The sequence below is a fragment of the Delphinapterus leucas genome, chromosome 3 (assembly GCF_059928025.1).
Source record: "Delphinapterus leucas isolate spDelLeu-1000000601 "Yukka" chromosome 3, BTC_Dleu_Yukka2, whole genome shotgun sequence".
In the NCBI taxonomy this organism is placed as follows: domain Eukaryota; kingdom Metazoa; phylum Chordata; class Mammalia; order Artiodactyla; family Monodontidae; genus Delphinapterus; species Delphinapterus leucas.
Genome location: NC_143131.1, coordinates 37477231 through 37504383, shown reverse-complemented (window position 1 = coordinate 37504383; position 27153 = coordinate 37477231). Strand labels below are relative to the sequence as shown.

At 45.9% G+C, this 27153-nt stretch overlaps 1 protein-coding gene across 1 annotated transcript; it reads right to left on the bottom strand.

The window, feature by feature from the left end:
- Positions 1-1256: 1256 nt before the first annotated feature.
- On the bottom strand, positions 1257-23337 carry NIM1K (NIM1 serine/threonine protein kinase). The gene is made up of 3 exons (XM_022598095.2): positions 21756-23337; positions 4438-4706; positions 1257-2115 (listed from the first exon to the last, which is right to left on the bottom strand). Exons 1-3 carry the CDS (start codon positions 22045-22047, stop codon positions 1366-1368), a joined length of 1311 nt encoding a protein of 436 aa, XP_022453803.1. The 5' UTR covers positions 22048-23337; the 3' UTR covers positions 1257-1365.
- Between the last annotated feature and the right edge of the window lie 3816 nt (positions 23338-27153).

The following is a 27153-nucleotide window of genomic DNA, read 5'->3' as shown; positions in this document are numbered from 1 at the left end:
TAGGAGAGACTGAGCACCTGATTATGGGTCACTGAGGGACCAAGCAAATGGAGCTGTCTCCTCCTGAGCTGGGCATTATCAGATCCACAGAGTCATAAATTCAGATGAACACAGCAGTGATTCATCCTTATGGAATTGATATCTACTCAGGATATGGTTTCACCTTTCCTGCCTTCAGTGAATCCTCCAATACAATCATGCTAGGTCCTAGAGAATAGCTGGTCCATTATCATATATATTACATAACATTGCCTCAAGGACCACAGTTTTGGTAAGAGCCGTGTGGGCAATGGGCACATGACCATGGGATGTACCCCTCTTACTATATACCTCAACACCAGAAGCAGCCAGCATAGATGGATGGAGTGGCTCAGCTAAGGCACCAGTTATAGGGCAGCACCCTGCAGGGCTGGGGTGCTATCCCTCAGGATTCAGTATACATGATTTAACAATGGCTCATAGATATGTATCTCCTGCTGTTAAAATACACAGGTCTGGGAACCACTGGGTAGAAGCATGATTGACTTTCTTACCATCACAATCAGGGACCCACTTGAAGAATTTGTACTTCTTTTTCCTACAGTCTCGGCTTGGCTAGAGTAGAGGTTTTCGATCCTGGGGGCAGGGGGATGCTTCTACCGGGAGACCCGGTAGGGGTCCAGTGAATTGAGATCTATGGCTACCACATGGTCACTTTGGGATCCCCATGCCAGGTGACAAGCCGGCAAAGAAAGGAGGTATTATAGTGGTGGGAATTACGGACCCTGATTTTCATAAGGAGCTAAAGAGGAGTATGTCTGAACCCAAGAGTGTTACTTTAGAGCCTCATAATAATGGTGAAGAGGCAATTGCAGCAACCATGAGCCAACAAGAGCAAGGCATCTAAGGGTTCAGATCCTCTGATGATAAAGGTCTGGGTCATACCACCCAATCTAGGCCAGCCGGAATGCCGGCCAAAGGTGAGGGAAATTTACAATGGTTGATGGAGGAAGGAAGGTATGAGTCCGGTTACAGCCTCAGGACAAACTGCAGTAATGACTAGACTATCCCGCACAGGAGAGGAAGGACCTGGCCTATATTTTATTTTGCAGCACCTTAAACAGCGCCTGGCACATGGTAGGCACTGCGTAAGTATTTCTCGATTAACTGAGTGAATGCTAGAGTTTGAAAACAAGATGAGGTTGCAGACCAAGCCAGAATCTGAGCTAATAGACTTTTTTTGGGGGGTGGGGGTGGGCGGAGGGGAAATGCATATCTTAAATTTAAATTTATTTAAAAATTACAAAAAAGTCTCCACTCAAGTTGGTGAAAAAATGTGAAAGCAGCAACAATGATCTTGCTTAATTACCAGCAGTCTAATGCAATTTATAAAATTGAACAAAATTTGGATGTGTGTCTTATGCCTCTGTAGACACGGGACCCCTTCTTTAGGTCCCTCTCTTTAGGGTCTGGTAGTATCATTATTGGGACACTTTCCAAAGCCTTTTTCTTTTGGACTCTATGCAAAATGATTCGATAGACGCCTGTGATGGAGCTTCGGGCATCTCTCCCTTGGTTATTTCGAATATGCTCTTCCGTAATGCCCAAGTGTTCTAAAGTGCTTTTAACCTCATTTTCTTCTTCTTTGAGGGTGCTGGTTTCTGACAAATGTTTCGGATCCAGTTGGAAAGGCTCCAGAGGGGTGGGGTACGGCACTCCTTGCATCCACTCATTGTTCATGATGGAGTCGATTCCGTACCTCTCGGCGGGTACCTGCTGGAGGACTCCCCGGATGAGCCGGAGGCAGGGCTCTGACACGTGCGGAGGCTCACTGTACGTTCCCTCCAGGATGCTCTTCTTCAGTTTGGCCACGGTCTCTGCCCGAAACGGCATGGTGCCCGTCACCATGAAGTACAGAAGCACCCCCAAGGCCCAGATATCCACATAAACGCCAACGTAGTGCTCGTCTCGAAAAAGTTCGGGCGCCGCGTAGGGAGGAGACCCACAGAAAGTGTTCAGCATTTCACCTTTCTTACTTACTGTGCTGAACCCAAAGTCCCCCACCTTCACACAAGTATTATTGGTATAGAACACATTTTCTGCTTTCAGATCTCTGTGAATAATCTGGTTTTCATGCTGTGGAAAGAAGACAAAGGGGGAAAAAGTCATCATTTTCAAAGTAATATACCAACATTAAAGATGCATCAGTTGCTCTGAAACAATGGTGTAACAACAGAATTTGCTAATGGTATAACAACAGAAATTCAATGGAGATCAACTTAAGTCATGTCAGACCTCAGATCTTGAGAGCTGCCCTGTCATAACCGTTAGCCTAGGGTAAAGCCCACACCCTCCAAGCAGACCAAAGGTTCTGTTCTGTGGGGTGAGTGTTGGAGTCTGTCCCACACACGTGGACTTAGGAATTAGGGCCAGAAGTAAGACCCAGATCTTGTGAAACAGTGAAACAGTAATCTTTCGTTTCTGAGACCCTGTATGTGTTTTTCCGGCTGAGCAATCTCTTGAGTAGGGCCAACCCCAAGAAGGTGAGGAGTCCTCTCCCAAGCCCACACCCCTGCTCCTTTGGGTGGGCTCCTTTATCGCTATGGAATTCAATAGAAGGGAAGATACTATGTTGGGCAAGGTTCTGGCAGCAGATCCAATCCCTACCCTTGAATTCTGGATCCAGACAACCTTGAAGACCCTTGACCAGTTTAATGCCAAGGGCTCTTGGGAAATGGTTTAATGTCACTTTTCCGGCTGGATCTCCTGTGTCAAGAATCCAGGCTTTGGAGCCTGACATCTTGGTTAATTCTAGATTCAACTATACCAGCTGTGTATGTGAGTGTCGCCTTCCTTCTTTGTAAAATGGGACACTGAGAACCGCCTCATGAGGCTGTTGTGAGAACTGTATGTGATGCTGTATCTATAGCATTCAGCATGGTCCTGGCACATAGCAAACAAACCTGATAAAATTTGAATCTATGTCTATCATTCACCCTTCCTCTTTTTGGAGACCAGAGAGCTAGGAGAAAGGTCAGGGTGTAGAGCCTCAGAGGACTCAGTCTGCATCCTCTACTGCTGGATCCTCTTCTGCTCTCTCACCAGATCTCTTTTCCAAGTAGAATGTGCAAGACACTGCCCATCTGCTCCATTGCTTGGTAAGGGTCTGGCTTATTCCCTGGCCCAGGGAAAGTTCACCCCAGCACAGGGCCACTTAGATGACAACCACAGGTCTGAAACAGCCACTACCATCACACTCAGGTTCTCCCTGCTCACTTCTTTTTCCTCCCCCTCTCCCTCCCAGCTGCCATCTTGGGCCCCTTAGGTCACTAGTAACCTGTTAATAATTTGGCCAGGAGCTCACTGATCCGAGTTCTTGTCTCATGACATCCGAACAGAGGAGCAAACTAGAAACAGCCTCTCAACTAATATAGACACCAGACAAGTGTCTCTTCCTGCCAATTGGACTGAGAGCTTGGCAAAGAGGGCAGAAAACCTTTGCACTAACAGAGTGGTACAAGTGGTCATCAGGTCTGCAAGTCAGATTCCTCCTGTGTGCCCAGCGGGACAACCAACAATAGGGAGGGCACAGGAGAACCAGTTCATGGAGGAACTGGGGAGTATGCTTATGGAGTCCAGGTTTATCTAAAGACATAATCAGAGAACTAAAATAAGAATGACACAAGCAAGTGTTAATGTGTTGAGCACAGAGGCAGCAAGAACTAGTGGGGGGCTTCCCTGGTGGCGCAGTGGTTGAGAGTCCGCCTGCCGATGCAGGGGACACGGGTTCGTGCCCCGGTCCGGGAAGATCCCACATGCCATGGAACGGCTGGGCCCGTGAGCCATGGCCGCTGAGCCTGCGCGTCCTGAGCCTGTGCTCCGCAACGGGAGAGGCCACAACAGTGAGAGGCCCGCGTACCGCAAGCAAACAAACAAACAAAAAAAGAGCTAGTGGGGTTCACCAAAGGCGTGAAGATCAGCGCGGGCTGACCCAAGATTGAAGAAAGTTTCACAGAGAGACACAGAACTGAGCTGGGTCACGAAGTGTGGATGGGATTGAGGATGTGAGATGTGAAAAGAGGGGAGAGGGCATCCTAGACACAGAATTAGGGAGGCAAGGCCAAGAAGCAGTGAGAAGCCAGCTCTCCGAGTAGTGGAAGACGGGGCTGGAGGAATGCATGTGGCCAAGGAGGGGGTGATGGTCATCCGGCTGCTCAGAGCGAGTCCTGCCAACTTCCACAGAGGCCAGGAGGCTGCCGTGGAACTGGAGATCCCTGGGCATTGCTTCGGAGGCAGGGAGCACAATCCCAGCCAGACATCTGACTCTCACAGAAGGGACTGCTGTCTGCGCTTGTAGGACTAAAGCCTTCGGGGATGCTTAGATGATGGTAAACTAAAGCCCCATGCTCCCACTGTGGGTAGAATGGGATCAGGACTCTCCCTCCTCGCCCCGCTCACCATGTGCTTCACGGCAGACACAATCTGGGAGAAGATGAGCTTGCTCTCTGGTTCTGAGAACTTCCCTTCAGTGCTGATTTTCCCAAAGAGCTCCCCACCCGCTGCATACTCCATCACCAGGTGGAGCTTGGATAGAGTCTCCACGACTTCATACAGGCGGATGATGTTGGGATGGTGCAGTTTTTCCATGCTGGAGATTTCGCGGGATAGGAGCCTTTGGGTTTTCTGGTCCAACTTGGTCTTGTCCAGGATCTTAATGGCCACCTTTTCTGGAACAAAAAAAAAAAAAAGAAAAAGTCAAAGGATGTGCCTGAGTTCATAGCTATTTAGAACTGGAAGGAACCTAGTCCCTCTATTTCACTAGACACAGAGGTTAAGTGGCTATTTCCAGCTCAGAAAGCTCCTCAGCAGTAATGACAAACAAAAGTTTTTGAGTTCAACATCTATGCTGGTCCCTTAGATCAGTGTGACTCTACCATGTACAGGTTTTAATGCCAACTCCTGCCTCCCAAGGAGGTTTCAGTTTGGTGAGCTTTATCCAGTTTTCTGGATAAAGTTAAAGCACCTTTATTTAGCCGACAGAGCCCCTCTTGATCAGGCCCAAGCTACCTCTTCAGCCTCATGGCCCACCGCTCCTAACCACCTCCCCATGCACCCTGTAGTCTAACGTGTTCACTGAAAAGGTACAGGACATTCATGCCTGGGATCTTTCGTCTTCCTGGATCTACCTGGATTATTTCCTCTCTCTGACTCATCACTCCTTCCTGTTCTTTACTCAGTTAATGCCGGATGGGTCTTCAAGGCCAGCCTCAGAACCAACCTCTTCCAGGAAGCCTTCTATGACACCTGTCCCAGGATGATGACATCCAGTTTCTGTGTATTCTCTGTACTATAATCTCAGCACATTTACCTGTAAATATTGACTCCTCATCTTTTTCTTCCTCCTACCCCCTTCCTTGCGTGGGCTGTTTGATCTGATTTGACTTTGTCAGTGCCTGGCACACCATGTACCAGTACAGGAAACACCAGTGCTCGGTGTGTCTGGATTGTTGGAAAGCCATGAAGAGTCGGGCACTGCAAGGTGCTACTGGTGGGAGGACTAGTTGGTAACATGGTTCTGGACTGTAGTTTGGTATTACGTCTTAAGAGTCTTTAAAATGGTCACACCCTTTGACCCACCCTTTTTACTTGTGGCAATTAATCTTAAAGAAATAATCTGACACATGTACAAGATTGCTTGTGTAAGAAGACTTCTCTAACACTGGGAACAGCTTAAGTGTCCAGCAAGAAAGATGGTTAAAGTGTGGTTCATCTATCTCTCTAATGGTACAACATGCAGCTATCAAAATAATCACGTTGATCTTTATTTATGAACATGGAAAGTTGCTCAGTATAGAACAAGTGAGGAAAAACACAAATGTGCATTCGCATAGGAAAAAATCTGGCAAGATATACACCAAAATGTTTAGAATAGTTATTTTATTAATAGGGGGGATCATGGATGGTTTTCTCTTTTTAAAACTTTTATTGGAGTAGTATAGTTGATCTACAATGTTGTGTTAGTTTCAGGTGTACAGCAAAGTGAATCAGTTATACGTATATATATCCACTCTTTTTTTTTTTAAGATTCTTTTCCCATGTAGACCATTACAGAGTATTGAGTAGAGTTCCCTGTGCTGTACAGCAGGTTATTATTAATCTATTTTATAGTCATGTATATATGTCAGTCCCAATCTCCCAGTTTATCCCCCGCTAATGGATGGTTTCCCTTTAATTTTTCTTTTTTTTTTTACTTATCTGTGTTTTCTAATTTTCCTACAATTAATTATACAATTAACATAGATTGTGTAATAAAAATGGTTAATGTTTGAAAATGAATGAATCGCTACTCCGAAGTAACACTTCATTCATTATTTGGTTCAAACTGGACCAGACTTTCTATTAGATAAGAAAGAATTTTCCAGGCGAATAAACGGGGAGAACGGGATGGCAGGGCGCCTGTTTGACCTACTTGCAAAACAACTGGTTTGAGGAACTTTTGGCACAGTGGTTATGGTCATGAAAATAGAAGCTGCTAGTTTAAAACAGGAGTGTTATCGGTTTGTTAAAGTAGGTCCATTAGGACTCCTGGAAGACGAAGAGGCAGGGCTCGCTGGTGCCTGAGGTGGCCGCGCTTGCTCGGGTGGGGAAGGAGGGAAGCTACACGGGGCAGGACCCTCAGGGCTCCCGCGACCTCCGCAGGCAATCCTCCCGGCAGACGGATGGACCGCCACGGCCGGTCCCCGGGGCGTTCTCGCCCCGCTGCTCGCGTCCTTTGTGCTGTTGAGGCTTTAGGATTAAGATTCCCCGCCGCTCTTTACCTGAAACAGAAACTCTGGTTTTGTGTAGCCTGGTAGGCGAGCTGTTATCCCAAGGGCTAGAATAATGAATTCCGTCCTTCAGCCTGGCAGCCTGCCTGCGGAAGGGGCCGCTACTGCGGCCGGTCCTCCCCAGCGCAGGCCAGGCTTCTGCTTAGGTGCGGGTCCCTCTCTGCCGCCCCCTCGGCCGCCGCAGCTGCACGCGCGCTGCTCACCCTGCGACCGCCCAAGAATCCGGTTGGGGTGTGCGTCCAGGCCGCTGTCTCAAACCTCCCTTTAGGACAATCCTAGTTCTAGATGTTCAGTTTTATATTTGAGCGGTTCTTAGGAAAGGCTGCCCTCCCACGGCCGGGACCAGAGTGAGGCAGGAGAATGTTTGCGAGAGGAAATGCGTTCTGACATTCTGCGCCCTTAGGCGTCCGACGGCTCACTCTAGTCCCAGCCTGTTTCCTTCGCTTTGTGTTAAATCAGATTATAGTCATGCCGCATAACGCACATGTACAACCATCTGAAACGTCTGAAAAAGCCCCGGTGTTCTGAATTGTCACTACGTGGTAGAAGCTGCCGGCTCGTGAAGAACTAGGTCTCTAAGTCCCACCCTTTCAACAATGTTCAGGCAAAACCTACTCTGCCCCAGACTGAAAAAGACAGACATGTTCCTACAGCCCAGTGAGACTTTGAAAAAACCCTCATTACAAGCGTGGCACGTGTTAGGAAGGGGCGCACATAGGAGAACAGAGAGACCCCCGAGAAATGACACTTGCCTTGTGAACAGGAGGTGAGGAGGGAGGCCCAATACTTGGCCGTGGGAAGGGGACAGTGTGCCAGGTCTGGGCGAGATGTCACGTTTGTGTTTGAGGATCTAAGAGGAGCCCACTCCGCTGGGCATGGAGAATTGGCAGGCTGGGGGAAAGGGGTCCCAAACCAGCCTGCAGCGTAGGCAGGCGTCACATTACCCAGAGACCTGGAAATTATTTCAAGAAATGTAGTCTTGGGGGTGGGAAGACGAAGAAATACACTCTCAGAGAAAAAAAAACTTTGCCGGACATATCAGTAAACAAAAGGATGTTGCAGCCATTAAGCCTTCACATTACAGCCGCTGAAGGTGAGGCCTGAGGGAACTCAGGATAGAAACGGGATGCCAGCCATCGAGCAGTCAGCCCTGCAGCCACCCGACCCCCCCTGCACCCTGGGGAGACTCAGAATGAGAAAGCACAGGATACTGGCCCCAGATAGCTGAGGTGCACATCAAAGGAATGATTTCAATGAGCCCCGACTTTTGCATCTTCCCATACACAGAGAAGTGCTGAATTCCTTAACTTGCAATATCCGGTTTTCTTTAATTAACAGTAATCTTTTGAAGTTCTGACTACCTGGTCTTTGTTGCAAAAGCTCCTATATACCCTGGCTCCCCCCTCACCTCTTTAGAGCCATCTGAGAGACTGTGTCCCCAGCTTAAGTCCTCAGTTTGTCTGCTGAATAAAAGATAATTCTCAACTTTTAGGTTGTGTATTTTTTTTTCAGTTGACATGGTGATGGAGATTGAGGTACAAACTTCCAGTTATAAAATAAGTCACAGGGATGTAATGTATAGTTCAGGGAATATAGTCAGTAATATTGTAATAACTCTGTATGGTGACAGATGGCTTACCATGGCGATCATTTTGTAATGTATAAGAAGATTGGATCACTATGTTGCACACCTGAAAGTGATATAGTATTGTAAGTTAATCATACTTCAATTTTTTTTTTAAGTAGCCTTTATTTTTAGGGCAGTAGGAAGACACTACAAGGTTTTAAGGGATTGTCATAACCAGATATCCACTTTAGAATGGGTACTCTGGCTGCAGTGTGGGAAAGGGATAGGAGCAGAGCACACCTGAGGGCAGGGTGGTGGTTTTGGAGGTGATGATAGCAACCGCAGGGAGAGGACTCTCTCGGTAGTGACGGAGAGGAGAGAGAGAGAAGTAGAGAAATTCGAGAGGTAAACCTCCCCTTTCTCCAAATTTGTGGAAGAGACTGACACATTTCCTTAAACCAGGACTTGCAAACTCAAATGTCTCTAGAGGCCAGGGTGGAAATAGGGTGGAAAGCTTATTGTAAGGCAACAGGGAGTAGTGGGGACTGTGGAGTCCTGAGAAGTACATGCCCCAGAGCAAAGGGGCAGCTGCTACTCAACTCCAGACAATTGTTACTGTTTGGGATGTAGACTCAGTGTTATCAAATCTAATTTTTTTCAAGAGACATCTGTATTGTAATGCAGTCATTCTAATCATTAAGTGTCAGCAACTAATTCAAACTTTCAAACCTAGAGTGGACCAAGCAAAATCTGTCTTTGGGACCAAAGGGACAGGGGGAGGGAGCAGATATTAGAACCTAGAGAGTGTTGTGTAGAGAAAGCTACCTTGAGGGGAGCTGAGACGTCCTTCCAGAAGTACAGCTGGCCTGAATCAACCTCATAGTCAGGCTGGGGGAACAGATCTCAGGCTCTCCCTCTCCTTCCTTTGATCCAGTTCAAGGGCTCCCTACAAGCCAAAGCCAACTGGAACCCATAGGACTAAAGAGACGTGATGAAGTCTGGGACAGAGAGCAAAATGGATCTGGGGAAGCAGGTGGAAGATGTCCAGCACAGTGGGCTAGGAGGGTAAGAGAGCGGGATGCAGTGGAGCAAAAACAAGGGGATGTACCCCGAGTCAGAGGGTCAGGGAAGATTTTTAACACTTTCCCTGGACTCTAAATGTTAACTAGAGGAAAGTAGGGGAGAAGCAATAAGGGGAGATTCTAATAGTAAGGTTGTATAGGAGAGAAGATCTTGAGGCAGGAAAGACCCTAATACCTTAGGGTAATGGTCTATACACTTTTTTGATTAGCTTCCTTTACTAATAAACATTTTTGAGCATTGCTCTCTGTGTATGTTTATAAATTATATGCATGTACTACTAATATACACATTTTAAATGTATGTAATCATGGAAATTAAAAACATGTAATAACAAATAAATATAGAAAAGAAGTTCTAATATTTTCTTCCCTCATCCCAGTAGGCAACCCCATGGGTATGTGCACCCTACTTTGGAGACCACTGCCTTTGAGGGATTGAAAGAAGAGAGTGGAGCTGGCACATGGGGAATGAAGGAAAAGATAGGCCAAGACGAGGCTGGAGAGTCAGCCAGGGCCAAAGTCCGTGAGTCATATTCTGGACCTCAGATTAAGGGCATTGAGAAACCACTGGAGAGTTTTTCTTTTCTTTTCTTTTCTTTTATATTGGGGTATAGTTGATTAACAATGTTGTGTTAGTTTCAGGTGGACAGCAAAGTGATTCAGTTATACATATACATGTATGCATTCTTTTTCAAATTCTTTTCCCGTTTAGGTTGTTACATAATATTGAGTGGAGTTCCCTGTGCTATACAGCAGGTCCTTGTTGCTTATCCATTTTGAATATAGCAGTGTGTATATATCAATCCCAAACTCGCTAACTATCCCTTGCCTGCACCCTTCCCCTCTGGTAACCAAGAGAAACCACTAGAAAGTTTCAAGCAGAGAGCGAGCTATATGACCAGCCTTGCATTTTCTAAAAGACCGCTTCTGGCTGCAGTGCAGAGGATGACATAAATATGGATGAGGGAGACAGATTACAGCAATTTAATCCAACTAGGAAAGGGTGAGATATTTAGAAGGGAGCATCAATAGCACTTGGGGTTCAGCCAAGGGTTAGGGTTGAAGAAGAGGTAAAGGTTTCTGGGTTGAGGAATGGGGAGGATTGGTGGTGTGCGCTGGAGGGGCATCTTTTTTCCTTTTCTTTAAAATTTATTTATTTATTTTTGGTTGTGTTTGGTCTTCATTGTTGTGCACGGGCTTTCTCTAGTTGCGGCGAGCAGGGGGCTACTCTTCATTGCAGTGTGTGGGCTTCTCACTGTGGTGGCTTCTCTTGTTGCAGAGCATGGGCTCTAGGTGTGAGGGCTTCAGTAGTTGTGGCACGCAGGCTCAATAGTTGTGGCTCGTGGGCTCTAGAGTGCAGGCTCAGTAGTTGTGGCTCACGGGCTTAGTTGCTCCATGGCATGTGGGATCTTCCAGGACCAGGGCTCGAACCCGTGTCCCCTGCATTGGCAGGTGGATTCTTAACCACTGCACCACCAGGGAAGTCCTGGAGGAGCATCTTTATTGTTGTTGTCATGGCTCTGTGTACTCCCTCAACATCTCTGGTCTCTCTCATCGTGTTTTCTCAGCTGAACCACACCCTGGTTAAATCCAACCTCCCACCTACTCTCTGCCTACACCCATGCAGTGACCATGACGGCTTGTCTCACTTTGAATTCATGATCTATAACCTCAGGTGCGTCTTTATTGCTCCTGGCAGACACACTATATTTCCCTGGTCCAATAGTGCCCCTACACTTTTAGATGATGCTTTCATGGCTTCTCTTCTCCCATCAAATCTCTAATACCTTCTCTCTCTCCTCACTCATAGCTGATGACTTAGATTTCTGTTTTATTGAGTAAAGAAAGCCATAGAAGAGAATTTCTTCAAGTTCCTTCTGCCACTTCTTCCAGCCTACCTGAATCTGTGCCCATAAACTCTGTCTTCCTGTTTCTCTGGGTAAATGGTCCCTGCTCCTATCTAAGGCCTAGCTAAGACCCCTCTACATGTTGAATAGATTCCATCTACTCTCCTCTACTCAAGAACAGGCATCCAAAATTTCTTCCTTCTCTCCTGCGTCATAAGTTTTAACCTTTCTACTGAATCTTTTCCATCTGCATACATTCGTGCTATTTACCCATCTAAAAAAAAAAAAAGTCTTCCCCACAAAAATGCATACATGTTACCAAAAGACTTGTACTAGAATGTTCATAGTAACGTTATTCATAATAGCCCCAAATTGGAAACCATCCTCACGTTCATCAACAGTAGAATGGATAAACAAACTGTAGTATATTTGTACAATGGGCTGCTATGTAGCAATAAGAATGAAGCATCTAAACTACATAAAATAATACGGATGGTTTTCCCACTTTTTTTTTTTTTTTTTTTTTGGCTGTGCTTTGCGGCTTGCACGAGAGATCGAACTCGGGGCTCCAGCAGTGAGAGAGCTAAGTCCTAACCACTGGACCACCAGGGAAGTCCCCAGCTTTCACAAGTTTAATATTGAGCAAATGAAATAAGACAAAAGAAGACAAATTGTATGATGCCATTTATATAAATTTTACAGGTAAACACAATCTGTGGTGTTAGAAGTCAGGGTAGTGGTTATACTTGGGGATGTAGTAAATAGAAGGGGGGGATAGGGGAGCCTCTAAAGTACTGGGAATGTTCTCTTTTTTGAATTTGGTGGTGGTTATATGGGTCTTTTTAGTTTGGAAAAGTCATTTAACTGCATATTTGTGATTTTCATACTTCTTTTTGTATTTATGCATATTAAACATTAAAAAAAGTTTTTGAGAAACCACAAAAAAGCCTCTCTTGACCCCACTTCCCCCTCTAGCATCAGACTCTTCTTCTCATTCTCTTTGTAGCAAAACTCTCTTAAAGAGCTGGTTCTACGTCACTGTCTCCAGTCCTCCCCTCATTATGTCTTGAACCTAAGAGATATTGCTACCAGAAAAGCTCCTCTCAGGGTCACCGGTGACCTCCAAGTTGCTAAAACCAATGGCCAGTTTTCAGATTTCATCCTTCCTCCTAGAAACACCATTGTCACTTGGTTTCTAGGAAAACACACGCTCCTGGTTTTTCTCCTACCTCTTGCCACTTCTTCTAAGGCTCCTTTGCTGTGTTCTTTTCATCTGCCCAGCCTCTAAATGTTCGGCACCTGAAGGCTTAGTCCTTGGACATCCCTACAATTTGCTCAACAATTCCAGATGCATAAATACACCTGCCTACAAGACCCCTCCACCTGGTTGTCTCAGTTTGGCTTCTTACAGAAGCAGATCATGAGGCAGTGATTCAGGTGCAAGTAGTTGATGAAGGAGGTGGTACCCAGGAAACACTGGTAGAAGAATGAGGAAAGGCAGCCAATTAAGGATGTGTTACTAAGCGAGTTACCAGTTAATCCTGCATGGCTGTTAGCATAACTGACATCATCTCGGGCTCATACAATTCCTCCTGTCCTTCCACTGACCCTACCCAGGACTGCACTATGTGGCAAATCACTTCTCTGTCAAGGGCTTTGTAGTTAACAGATATTGTTTAATGATCGGTAGGTCCAGGTGGCCTTTATGCTCTGTTAGTTCCCAAATAATGATGAAGACCTTCCCTGACATTTTCCTGGTACCCACGAGACTAGTTACCCAATCAATCATCTTGACTTAGGAATGTACTTCCTGTTTTCAAGGGTACTCCCATACCCTAGGTTAGCTATAAAATTGCCCCAGTGGCCCTTCGGGCGGTGCAGAGGATAGCTGCGAATGCTTCCAGATCTTTGTCGGCCCGATCCTGAACCCACCTTGTAAGGTACCCTACAACAAACTGATCCATTGAGTATATGGAGCTGCCTGCCTCACTTTTCAGTCTCAAGATGACTTCTCAGCTCGATGGGCATCTTTTGTTCCCTCCGTCTTCCAACGATCCTGCTGCGAGTTATCGTTTGAGTTTTATCATGAGACGAGTGAGAGAGCTGGGGTATTTGTACATCAACTACTGCCAGTACCTAGTCGTTGGCTGTTCCTGGCAGACATTAATTCCCCTCTATTTCCCACGCATGCAGGAACAGCAGCTCCAGCAGCTAGAGAAAGCCCAGAGGCAAAGAGATGGAGAGACTGGCATTTGAAGGTCTGGCCTGCATGCACTGAAATGGTAAGGCCCAAGGAGACACGGGTGAGGCACCAACAGCCTCCGCTGTGCATGTGTAACAGGCACGCCCAGCATAACATGTCCAATACTGATCTCCCCCGCCCCAAACCTGTTCCTTCTACAGTCTTCCCAGTTTCAGTAAATGGAAACTATTCTTGCAGTCATCCAGGACAAAAACCTTGAGTGTTTGACTCTTCTCTTTTACACTCCACTTCCAATCTGTCAGCAAATCCTGTTATCTCTACTTCTAAATACAGCCAGAATCCAGCCACTTCTCAGCCTTTCACTGCTCCCTTCCTGGTCCAAGTCACCATTCTGTCTCGCCTGGATTATTCCGATAGGCTCCTAGCTGATCTCTCCTTTTCTGCCTTTGACCCCTTGCAGCCTATTTTCAACAGAGCAGCCAAGGTGATCCTATTAAGCGTTAAGCCAGGTCGCGCTGTCACTTCTCTGCTGCCTCAGAGGGCTCACGTTTCCCTCACAGGAAAAGCCGAAGTCCTGACTTTGCCATACTGCGTATTAACCCTATGTGGTCTGGTCCCTGCCACCCTCTGCTGTCACACGCCTCAGCCGTTCCTAGAGTTTTACAGGCACTCTCCCACCTTGGCGCTCTTCTGCTTGCTCTCCCCTCTGCCTGACCACGTTTCCCCATGGACTCCAAGGCCAGTTTCCTTATTCCCTTCAGTTCAATGATCACCTCCTCAGGGAGGCTGTCCCTGGCCATTTTGTCTAAAACTGCAGCCCCCAGTGCTCCCTCCCCTCCCCTCTGCTCTATCTTCCTTCCTGTCCCTTATCACTACGTAGCATAATGAATATTTTACTGGCTTACTTTTGTCTGTCTCTCCCTGCTAGAACATAAGCTCCACAGGACAGATTGTTGTCTATTTTGTTCACTTCTGTATCTCCAGTCCCTAGAACAGTGCCTGTTACAGGGGAGGTGATCAACAAATATTTGTTGAATAAATGATCTCACTTAACGCTCACAAGAGCCCAGGATAAGTATCCCCACTGCAGTGTAACTCAAGTTTGCGCCTTGCTTTTTCATTTATTATCGTGTCCACGCATCCTCCACGTTACTACAGATTCTCCACAATTGTGATTTTTAATGGCTGTGTGACTTCCATCCAAGTGCATATGCTTTAATATCCTCGAGCTTTCCTGCATCATTGGAGCATATAAATTATTTTGAGTCCTTTGCATTATAAATAGGGAACTTCTTTTTGTTATAGTAATACTGAAGTTATTTTTAGGATGGATTCACCAAAGCCAATAACTAACCATTCTTAAAGTAAGAAAACATAATTTTATTTATTTTCAATTTACTTTTTTATTGAAGTATAGTTGATTTATAATATTGCATTAATTTCTGCTGTATAGCAAAGTCTTTTTTATATTCTTTTCCATTATGGTTTATCCCAGGATATTGAATATAGTCTCCTGTGCTATACAGTAGGACCTTGTTTATCCATTCTATATATAATAGTTTGCATTTACTAACACCAAACTCCCAGTCCATTCCTCCCCCATACCCCCTCCCCCTTGGCAACTGCAAGTCTGTTCTCTACATCTGTGAGTCTGTTTCTATTTCATAGATATGTTCATTTGTGGCATATTTTAGATTCCACATCTAAGTGATATCATATGGTATTTGTCTTTCTTCTTCTGCCTTACTTCACTTAGTACGATAATCTCTAGTTGCATCCAGAAAACATAATTTTAAACTGCTGTTTTAATGAATGTACTCAAGAGGAGGGACCCCTTTTTCAAAACCACTGGGCCTTCTCGGTTAAGCTCTACTGGAGCCTGTGTGAGTCCCCCAGCCCTGTCCTTCTAGGAGATTAGAGCACGAAGGACCCACCGGAGAGTACTGCCATGCATTGCTCCCTCCCATATCTCTTCCCACCACTACTGGATTTTCCGGGGAAGTTATTATACTAACTTAATTCACCAAGTATCTGTTGAATATTTATTAGTTATAATGAATGTGGGGGAAGTCTGAGGATCAAATATGATACAATGTCTGACACCAAGGAGCCTACGACCAGGACATACAAGACTTTCACTATACCCCAGATCTGTTAGGCCCCAAATCGTTATTTCTCATGCATACTGTCTCTTGGGTTCCAAGATGGTCACTGGGCTCCTTTACTTGACCTCCGTGTACTCCAAGTCAGTGCTTCCAGATCTGCACTCTCAAATCCACTTCTTCTCCTATATTCACTATTCACTGCTAGGTCATTAAGGCTGGAAACCTGGGAGTCATCTTTACTTCTTCCCCTCCCTGTCCTCTCCTGCTTTCCCCCATGCAGCTGACCACAGGTTTTCCAATACTCTAAAATAGTTTTCAAATGCATCCCCTTCTCTCCATGCTCACTGTCACTTCCTTAGTTGAGGTGGACATCATCATTCATCTGGATCATTAGACTAATATTTTATTCTGACATGCCTGACTCTTGTCATGTCCCAACTTCAATTCCCTTTCCTCACTGAAATAATTAATAATCATTTCATTAATTGCTTGCTCAAAGCTCTTCAATGGCTTCCTGATACATAAATGACAAAATCCAAATATGCAAGAAGATTCTCCATGATCTAGCCCCTGCCTACATCACCCACCATATCTCCCACTACTCTGTGGGTGCATCCCATGCACTAGCCTCATTGAATTACTCTTAAGTCTCCAAACACTCCGCACCCTGGCTCACACCTCCAGTCACTTTACATCCTCTCTCTCTGACTGGAATTCCCTTTCCTCTGTGTCCTGCATTATTTCTCCGAAAACCTCAAGACCTAACGCAAGCCCTTCCCGATCAATTGACCCTTTCCTGATTTCAGCACACCCTTTGTAACCTCACCCTGTGACAGCACTTATCAGTTGTTTCCTGTCTGTCTCCATTACCTACTGCGAGTTCCTATCAGGCAAGAGCTGTATCTTATTCATCTCTGTAAGGCACAAGAGAGTTTATTATATTTTTTAAAAAAGAAGGAATGAACCGATGCATAAATAAATTGAGAGAGAAGAAGAAAGGCTTCTAGAAACATGAGACTAGAGTAACAGAGAAGAAGACCAAGGATGAAGGGGTCAGAAAGGACAGCAACAGAGAAAGGGACAGGCACCCATGGCCTCTTTTACTTTTGTCTGAGGCAACAGATGGGACATAAAATATTCAGAAGCCCAGTGCGTCATTTCTTTTGAGAAATTTCTAATCAGCCTAAAAGGGGACTCAGGATGGCTTCAGCCTGCCCGATCAGCTTGCAAGGCCCAGGAGAATCTGAGCCATTAGCTATAAAAATAAACTCCAGCCAGCAGGGGCCTATACTGGAGCCTTCTCTTTAGGGATCCAGAGCAGCTGGTGTCTTTTTTTAAACTACTGTCTTGGGAGCTGCCCCTGGCACAGAAACCCTCCGCTTCCCTGGGAACCTCCTCCTTTATCTTATCCAGGATGTCCATATTTCCTAGAAAACCTAATGACAATTCTTGGCAAGCTGGCTTTGCATGGGAACCGTATTTATACAAATCGCTCTTCAGACTATGTCATCTGACATGGCCTGGTAATGGGAGAGGGTATTTGTAATTCCCAGCAAGGCTAAACCACTCCCTGATAAATCTCCTTCCATTGTAGAGGTAAAGATTTTAGAGGAATGTCCCCCTGTCTTTCCAACCCAGTCTGCTCCCGGGAGCCTAACGTCCTCCCTCTTTTCATAAGTCACAATCTTCCAGTCTTGCCTCTGTCATCCTCCCAGAGTTCTCACTTCCTAGTACCTACACCACCCGTCTCTTTCTTCATCCCCACATCGATTCACATCTGGGTCTCCCCTCCTTCACACTCTCAGTTCCTTTAGTCCTCACCTTCCTACTCTTTCCTGGGCTCACTTCTGATAGAACCCAGAAGAGAGATGAGCACGGTACCAGGACGAGGCCATCCTGGGATGAGTCTGCAAGTTGGGAGGTGAAATCTGGGATTCATTTTCCTGTTGCATCAGTACAATGTGCACAATGACCTGCTGTTAACATTTTCTGGCTTGTTTAAATGTGCTTGTTGAACTGAGTTTTCCTCTGCCTGTGCTTTTGGCCTTCCTCTCCTTTTGTGCACCCATCCCATCCCATAAGCAGAGGCTGACATTGAGCCTTTGACAATAGGGCTACTCTGTGGTGGTTTAGGAGTGAGGAGAGCATGATAGTGAGGTCGCTGAGGCCTCCATCCACACAGCAGGAAAACACCGCATTCTCTGAAACTCAAGGGACTAGAATTAAGTGAATTCTGTAATACGACAGGCAAGAAGCCTTTGGCATTCAAGAAGAAAGTCACTATGTAAACACCAGTTGTGGTCCTTCCTCTTTCTTCTGTCCTCCTCACATAACAGCCTGTCTAAGGAATTAGACGCTTTCCTGCTCCTGGCTTGTGGTGGTTTCCCTGCTTAACTGGTTATTGTCGCGGTGATGGTATGTCCGTCAATTTACTGTGTTCTCCACTCTCCCATCTCAGAGACGCTTCTTTGGACCTCGGGCCCTGCTGACAGTGCAGTGGGTCGTGTGACCCGAAAGGCTGCAGCTGACTTGACATAGGCAGGCGCTTGACTCAGCGGTGGCCCATTGACGGCTGGTCAGTGAGCGATTATATTCTTTTCAAAATCTGAGCTGAAATAGAATGAAACTAGTGGGATGGAGATGGGATAAAGCTGAGAGGTTATGTAGATATGGGACTGGAAACAATCATTCTTGGCCATATGCCTTTGGGTAATTAAGCAGAGAAGGCCACTCCGCAGAAAGAAGTATGAAGTAGAAATGAGAAGCCGCGCAATCCCAGAGAAAGGGGAGATGGAGAGGGTAACCTCCATCCTTGAAACGTGGCTCTACCTCCCTGCTGAGCGGCCACAAAATTCCCTTGCACGCAAGTCACCCTGTCAGCGTGAGCTCATCTGAGTCGGCTTCTGTCCCATGAAACGCATGACGTGTGACTCACACAGGCCTAAAGGACCTGGACTTTTTTGAAAGTAGACTAATACTGGCACTTAATGGATACTTGCTACATGCTCTGTCTAGGTACATGGTAAATATTCAGTATATTATATCTTCTTAAAATTCGCTCCTCCTAGCAATCCTAGGCAGCTGATATATTTTCTTCACGTATACATAAGGAAATTGTGGCACAGAATGGTAAAATAACTTGTTCGGGGGTCACACAGCTAGAGGAAAAAAGAATTGGAATTCCACGCAGGTCTGGCTGACTCCAAAGCTGATATCTTTCCACAATATTGCACTACCTTCTGCCACCTTCAAGACAAGGTGCCGCTCTCTCTTACACACTGTCTGAACAGGGAGGGCGGGCAGAAGGTAGGTGCTGCTTCTGAGTCTTGGTTATACACTCTATGACTTGCGCATTGTCCCCTGCTTCCCTGCTGCAGGCATTGGAGGGCAGGATCCCTCCTCGGCAGTCCGGCCGCCAGGAAGGAGAATGGCTGGTGAGCAGGGTGGGGTCTGGTGGGGGTCTGGGGCTGAAGAAGGCAGTGGTAGCCCACGTGGTCGGCTTGTTCAGGGCAGCATGTGAAAGAGCTGCCCCCTCCACCCTGCACCAAAATCCCGAGGTAGCTTGCAGCAAAAAGGAAGCTGGGTTCTAACCCTGTCTCTGCCATGACCTCGGGACAGCCACTTCTGAGCCTCCATCTCCCCATTTGTAAAATTCAGGAGGGCTAGATGAGGTCAGTGTTTCCCGAAGTGGAACCTTGAACACTCATGGGGCATGCAGTGATTTTAGTGCATGAAAACAGCCTTAAATAGCACCGAAACACAGCATAAAAATGTTATTTCTGTATCGGTTCTCCCTTCACTCTCCTAAGTAAGGTAAAGAGAAACTCACAGATGGGTTTTTGGCATGTTTTAAATTACTTTCAGTCACTTCGTAAGTTTCCTTTAAATTTTATTTTATTTTTTTGGCCATGCTGTGTGGCTTGCGGGATCTTAATTCCCCCACCAGGGATCAAACCCCTGCCCCCTGCCGTGGAAGTGTGGAGTCCTAACCACTGGACTGCCAGGGAAGTCCCCCTTTAACATTTTTTGCAAGTTGCTAAGAGAATAGATTTTAAAAGTTCTCACCACACACATACGAAATTGTAACTATATGAGGTGGTGAGTGTGTTCAATGACCTTATTGCGGTAATCATTTCATAATATATACATATATAAAATCAGAACATTGTACGCCTTAAACTTACACGATATTATATGTCAATCACGTCTCAATAAAGCTGGAAAAATAAATAAACAGAACTTTGACATTTGTGTGCATTGTATTTATTTTTACCACTACCTTCTATTCATGGGTTTTCACGACTTTAATATCAAATTTCCTTCTGAAATAGGTTTAAGTAAAAAATAGACTTGCACAATGATAGCTACCATTTATTGAGTGGCTACTCTGTGCCATGTACTTCATATATATTATTCCTAATTTCCCCAACAATTCTAAGATACGAATCATTGTCTCTATTTTACAGCTGATGCAACTGAGGACCAAAAAGGCTAAGTAATATGCATGAAGTCAGATACCTAGTAAGTGACTGAACGAGGATTTGAACAGATTTGTCTGATTCTGAAGCACATGTTTTTTCCACTATCCTATCCTCTCCACTAGAATCTACTATCTGAACCTACACTCGGGAAGCAGTTCCAACACGCTTTGCTCAGACTTTAGCCCCTGTGACCTCTCTGCCACAACGGACACTCTCCCCTTTCTGAATTCCTCTCCTGGTTTGCCTTTATGCAACTTCTCTCCACTTCCTGTTCATGTCTTCCTCTCAATTTCTGGCCCCTCATCTCCTTATGTGTTTTATGTTGTCTTTCACTCTTGCTCTAGACTATTGAAAAACAACATCTTTCCCAATTAGATGTGAATCGCAGCCCTAGAGCTGCTTTTATGAGTAACGTAATCAATGCTACTGGCTGCATTTTGTCAGCGAGGAACCTGAGGGCTCACAGGAGCGCTGTAATGTCCCCAGGTAGGTAAGGTGAGTAGGCATGAACCCAGACACTTGGGCTCAGAGCAAGATAGAAGGGGACTTGGAGCTCCAGTGACTTGGGCGTGTGTGCACGCATGTGCGTGCGTGTGTGTGTGTGTGTGTGTGTGTGTGTAGGTAGAGGAGGTTGTGGTACTTTCTCCATAGGGGCCAAACAGGGATGAGCGGGGAATGGGACTGGGGGTTGGAGAAGAAAAGAAAACAAAACTCTGACATGAGAAAGCGCAGCCCTGGAGACGTGGTGGCAGCCTGAGTGCAAGGAGAATAAATGTCAGTACGGGACTCTCAGGGAGAGGGCAGAGCCCATGGGCTTTAGGAAGTCTGTAGATTATACCGAGTTGCAGGCATTCTTTCTCTGCCCTGTGACTCCGTTACGACTATCTCCAGGCTTAGTTAGCTAAATTAGAGGTAACTTGGAGAAGTGCCCACATGGGTTGGGCAGCAAACGGCTGCTGGTCTCTCCACACAGCTCCTCTCTGAGGCCAGAGTGGTGGGCACTGCTGGGCTAGAATCCAGAGTGACCAGCAACCAAGCAAGCGTGGCTATTTGGTAGCAAGCAAGGAGCTAACAACGAGAACTAGTACAGAGCAGACTGAAGCAGAGAAGTTCTTGAGGTCAAGTCCCTTTTCCCCAAACCTAACAGAAGCAGCAGCCTCTGGTAAGGAGGAGAGGCTGGACCCCGCTATCCACCGACCATCCGGGAGGTCCCCTGTGCCACTGGTATTGACAAACAAACACAAACAGAAGTTACAAATAAGAACCTGGAATACGAGTGGCCTTGGAATCAAGCCACACTCCCCTCCGCTTCTCCAAGGTGTAACTGGAGAGGACAGATTGCCCTCAATGTTTTAGCGAGTTCACTTGCATGCTATAGTGGGAGAGTTTTTGGAGTCAAAATCATCTAAGATTAAACTGCTAAAGCCACATTTGACATCTTTGGATCTTAGTTTCCTTATCTATAAAGTGAAATAAAAATACTGAGCTCACACCATCGCTGTGAAAATGAACTGCGGCAACAATGGCCGGCGGCCGGCATAGGACTTGCACTTAGCAGGGGCTCAGTGATGACGCCTCACCTGCCTCCTTGGCCCTGGACTCTTAACCCGACCCCCAACCAGGTCCCAACACCCTGGGCATCACCCGTGGAGTTTGGATCCTACCTTTGGTTAGGGAGTGAATCCCGAGCTTGACCTGGGAAAAGTTCCCACTTCCGATTTCCCCTCGGATGCGGTAAAAGCCGATCCGTTTCCCCAGAGTGATCTCCCTAACCACCTTCTGGTCTTGGGACATGTCCTGGGTCAGCTTCTCGAAGGGTGTCAGCTGGCGAGGCTGTCCCTCTCCGTCCTTCTTGGTGCACTCCGTCTGACCGCCACTCTCCACGCTCTCTCGCCGGTCCCACCTGGCATAGTGGGTGTTCTCCAGGCCGCCTCCATTCACATACAAGGCAGTCATCGTCCTCCGCAGGCCCACGTTTCCATCTCAGCAGAGGCACCGATGGGGGGCAGGCTGGGGAGGGGCCGAAGGGGCCCGGCGGGTGGGAGATGGGAGTTGACTGCCAGAGCCCTGTGTCCTTGGGAGCCGGGCAAAGACTCCTGAATGTGCAACCCCCCTTCTCAGCTTCAGCCGGGGGAGCGCAGAGGCCAGTGCCAGAACCGCCTACCAGCCAAGCCCGAAGCCGCCCTCACTCGAGACCTTCCTTCACGCTGAACTTCCCAGCTCTAACTGGACCATCAGGCACACGTCCAGGTACCAGAGCCGCTTCCCTGATCAGGCTCCAAGAACTTTCTGGCTGGCCGTGCTGGTGCTCTGTGGTAGGTGGCTGTGTCCCAAAACAAAGACTCCAGTTTGCTATTTCCTTTGATGGCCAGAGAATCTTTTGCTCTGGTGTGTAAAAGCCCCGCAGAGGCCCTCAGGTCCCCGCTGCTGGCGCGTATCTCTGATCTTCTTCATTTTGCACTTTTGCTGTCAAGTTGCAGGGCCCCGGAGACCTGATAATCTGGACCCCAGGAAAGAAGAAACTTGCAAATCAGCCTTCTGGTCACACGGGCAGCCAGAGGAGGATTAAATCCCTGCAATGCCACTTTAGCCGCCTTTATTTAGATGAGCCTTCCTCTAAGCCGTGAGCTGTCTCAAAAATTTGGTGGGTGCTACTTCATCCTAAGAACAGAGAATAAGGAAATGTATTAGCCCATGCTAATGTACAGTACGGGATTTATAATGAATGTGAAACTGCTTGGTAAGCACCAGTCTAAAAGCACTCTACAAATTTCAGTTATGACTCATATCAGTAGTAAATGCTTGATCACATTTGATTTAGTAAGAAGAAAATGTACGCACACACACCCCTCGATCTACATTTCAGAAAAGCCCTCACAGCCTGTAAATATTTCTAGCAAAATAATTTTTCTACTTCTGTTTCTGGCTTGCTTTGAAGCCAGACTTTTAAAATAATAATACAGTAGGGAATTCCCTGCCGGTCCAGTGGTTAGGACTCCACACTTCCACTGCCGGGGGCCAGGGTTTGATCCCACGAGCCACGTGGCACGGCCAAAAAAAAAAAAAAAAGGAATTGGTAGGTACAGTAGAAATGTCTTTAGTAAAATCTGTCAGTTTTTCTGGTCACATCATTTCTAAAATAAAGTGACCACGATGTCAAATTTTGAAATAAAATGATAATACTATCATCATAATGACAAAGATTTCCTATCAGTTTTCAAGAGTTCTTACACTGATTCAAATAACAATGTGTTATATTTCCTTTACGCTGTATGTTCTCATACACCAGCTAATTTTTCTCCTAGGCTTATTTTCTAGGTATTTCTAATCAGGTGTCAGCCTCCAGGCCCAGCAGCTCATTTTGAAGGTTCAGAAACAGGGTAATGTTACTGCAGGGCAAAAGTCTATGGCCTCCTCAGTGATGAGAAATACTTGCCCAGCTAGAATATCTTCATGACTTTCTTCCATGCAGCCTCCAGTAAGAAATAATCACTTCCTCCCTGGATCCCCACAGCACTCTGTACAATTTCCGACAGGTCTCCTCTCCCTGAAGGTGGGAACCAGGTTTAATTCATCTCTATATCCTGCTCTTCCTCCTCTCTCCCTCAGCATGGAGCATGATGTCCTAAATAAAGAAAGTGTTTGCTAAATGTGCGCTGAACTCGATTTTTGGACTTGAACATTCCAAACCAAAAAACCCGAGCGAAAACATGAGAGACTGCCTTGGAAATGGGAATTCCCAATTCTGTTTGATGATATCACATTATTCCAGTTAGGTACAGAATTGCTTACACTGTAATTGTGTTTAAGTATGGGGTTGCTGAATAAAGAGAAACAAGGACAGGAAAGAGGAGTGGTGGGGGGCTGCCCATCACTGTGCCTATTTCTGCATGGGGGAGGGGAAGCTGGATGAAGGATAAAGGACAGAGGTTTAAAAGGGGCCAGGTATTAGTAACCACACACACCTCTAGGCTAGAGTCTGAGTAGGGTGTTTTAAAAGACATTTTAAGGTGAAAGAGCCTGAATTCGCTTGAGGAAAATCTAAGCCACTGGTTCTTAAGCCTCCTGGAGTTGCACACTCCTTTGAGATTCTGATGAAGCCTGTGACCCTATCCCCAGGAAAAAGCATGCACACCTAATCTGCATCCAGTTTTAAGGGGTTCACAGGCCCTCTGAGACCCATCCCTGCACTTCAGATTAAGAAGCTCTACAAAGATCTCCTCAGATCCCTGGCAGAAAGAGACCACACAGACAAGAAATGGTGTAACAATTTGAATTCTGAAAGAAACTTTAGCTTCACCTACGCAAAGAGAGTAAGGCCTCTCGACAGGATGCAGTGCTCGATCGCCTCGTGTTCCTGCAGGTTCCGGAACTTCCTGGCTCTGTGTCCTTCCTGGGCCTTGCTCAGGACTCCAGGCTTGCCTCTCTCCCAGTGCCTTGCCACGGTGCTGTCATTACCAACCCCAACTAGATAAGCACCTGGAGGGCAGGAACCTGCACCTTATTCTTCGAACTCCCAGGGCTCAGCCCAGTGCCTGGAAGTTGTATGATAAGCATTTGTTGAAGAAGGAATGAATTAACCTACCAACTGATTGATCGTTACATTCAGGTATGATCTATTGAGTAGAGGTAAATATTTTATTTATAGACACATACCACTATCCCAACATTTACTTGAATTATCTCAGAAAGCTTATTTCAGTCCACATTTCCAAGGCCTGGGCTACCTTCTACTGGCCAATAGTATTCCTGGCCCCGCCTTCTTGTGTAGGTGAAAGCTTAGTCTGAATTCCACCATCCAACTGAGAATCGCTACAGTACTGCTTAGAAATCCAAAGTCTTCAAATTATCATGCACTGGTTAGAGAGGGAAACAGGAGCTCTCATTCATTGTTAGAGGGTATGAATTGGTACAATTGCTTGGAGAACAATTGGCTATAGGTATTAAAGTACAAGTGTACGTATCCTTTGCCTCAGCTATTCCACTTGAATTTATCCTGCACGTACATTCACAAAGGTATACATATTTCTAATATAAAGATGGCTAGATAGATATTCACTGCTGCATTGTTCTGTAGGAAAAAACTAGACATTAATTAATTAAATGCCCATCAGTAGGGACAAGTTAAATAAGTTACAATACATACATATACAAAAATAGTGGATTATTTGTGAAATAATTCATTGTACTTGTGAAAAAGAATGAGTTATGATATCCGAGATATACTGTTAAGTGGTCAGTAGAGTTTACATAATGTGATATCAGAAGTATAAGAAAGAGGAGGGTATACCTGAGAAACTGGCAATATTTACTGCATTTGAGGAGGGGAGTTGTTGGACTGGGAACTAGAATGAGAGAAAGGTGTGTATTTTTCACTATTTACTCTTTTTATATGATTCACCTTTTTTCATGTGCATGTATTTACCTTTAAAGAGAAAATTAAAAATATGTAATATGTTGCCATCTTACACAATTGGTGTACAGAAAGTTTGCTTTACTTTTGGTTATACAGGGAGATTGCCACACCTGATTGTCTAATACTAATGGACTGCTTTTAAAATCAAAAGATAATTAGGGACTTCTAGTTAAATACGAATTTTATGCTTTCATTTATCTCTATTTCCTTCCAAACCCCCACAGTAGAAATAGGAGGGGAAAAAGGCATAAACCCATAAGGACAAACAGAGTAAGAGAGGTAATAGCAGATGTAAGATACCAACACATCTGGGGAAGATGGAAAGCAAATTGAGGAGTAGTTAATGACTCTGCAAAGACAGTGAAGAAAACTGCAAAACTGGACACGCCAATGAGATATACCTTTCCGAACGCTCAAGAGACTTCAAACTATAAGAGACCAACTACCTCAAAGTTTGGAGGATTGAAGCAGACCAAAAATGGGGATTGTTTGAATGTAGAGCAGTGAGAGCCCCAGCCCCTTTTCTCCTCAGAGCTAGTTTGCTACTCCCTCTGCCCACTCCCAGGCCAGCTCAGGAGCAGAAGGCACAGGACAGTCCATTAGCTCAGATCCAGTTATGGGAGCACTGTTTCCCTCTTCTCTCTGCACCCCTAAACCCTTGAGTTTCCAGAATAAAGGGAAACATGTATATAATGCCCCAGGCAGGGGATTCCTCTTTTGGTTAAAGAGAAAAGACCTCCTGAAACCCATCTTCGGAGGTTCTCCAACCCAAAAGCCACCTGACCATGTACTGTGCAGTCCTCCAGGTGCCAGTTTCACTTGCAGGCAAGGAGCTTCCAATCAGATTTAAGTGCCTTCTGCTTAGAATGAATGTCCAGCCAAGAGGTGCCAGACACCTGAGGAAAGGCTCCACAATGAAAGGAAGAAAGCATACCTACCCGCCTCGGCCGCTCGCCCATGGGGTGAGGCAGGGATTCCGTGTGGCTGACAGGGTCTTTGTGCTCTGGCCACGCGTCAGGCCTGAGCCTCTGAGGTGGGAGAGTCGAGTTCAGGACATTGGTCCACCAGAGACCTCCCAGCCCCACGTAATATCAAACGGCAAAAGCTCTCCCAGAGATCTCCTTCTCAATGCTAAGACCCAGCTCCACTCGATGACCAGCAAGCTACAGTGCTGGACACCTGATGCCAAACAACTAGCAAGAGAGGAACACAACCCCACCCATTAGCAGAGAAGCTGCCTAAAATCATAAGGTCACAGACACCCACAAACACACCACCGGACACGGTCCAGCCTACCAGAAAGACAAGATCAGGCCTCATCCACCAGAACACAGGCAACTAGTCCCCTCCACCAGGAAGCCTACACAACCCACTGAACCAACCTTACCCACTGGGAGCAGACACCAAAAACAACAGGAACTACAAATCTGTGGCCTGCAAAAAGGAGAACCCAAACACAGTAAGTTAAGCAAAATGAGAACACAGAGAAATACATAGCAGATGAAGGAGCAAGGTAAAAACCCACCAGACCAAACAAATGAAGAGGAAATAGGCAGTCTAACTGAAAAAGAATTCAAAGTAATGATAGTAAAGATGATCCAAAATCTTGGAAATAGAATGGAGAAAGTACAAGAAATGTTTAACAA

Bases quoted from the DNA above. Each gene is read 5' to 3' on its own strand.
- NIM1K (XM_022598095.2), bottom strand. From the start codon at position 22,047: ATGACTGCCTTGTATGTGAATGGAGGCGGCCTGGAGAACACCCACTAT. The intron at 4,707-21,755 runs GTAGGATCCAAA...TTTTTGTTCCAG, and splicing joins GATTCACTCCCTAACCAAAG to AAAAGGTGGCCATTAAGATC. The intron at 2,116-4,437 runs GTGAGCGGGGCG...TTCTTTCCACAG, and splicing joins TGTCTGCCGTGAAGCACATG to CATGAAAACCAGATTATTCA.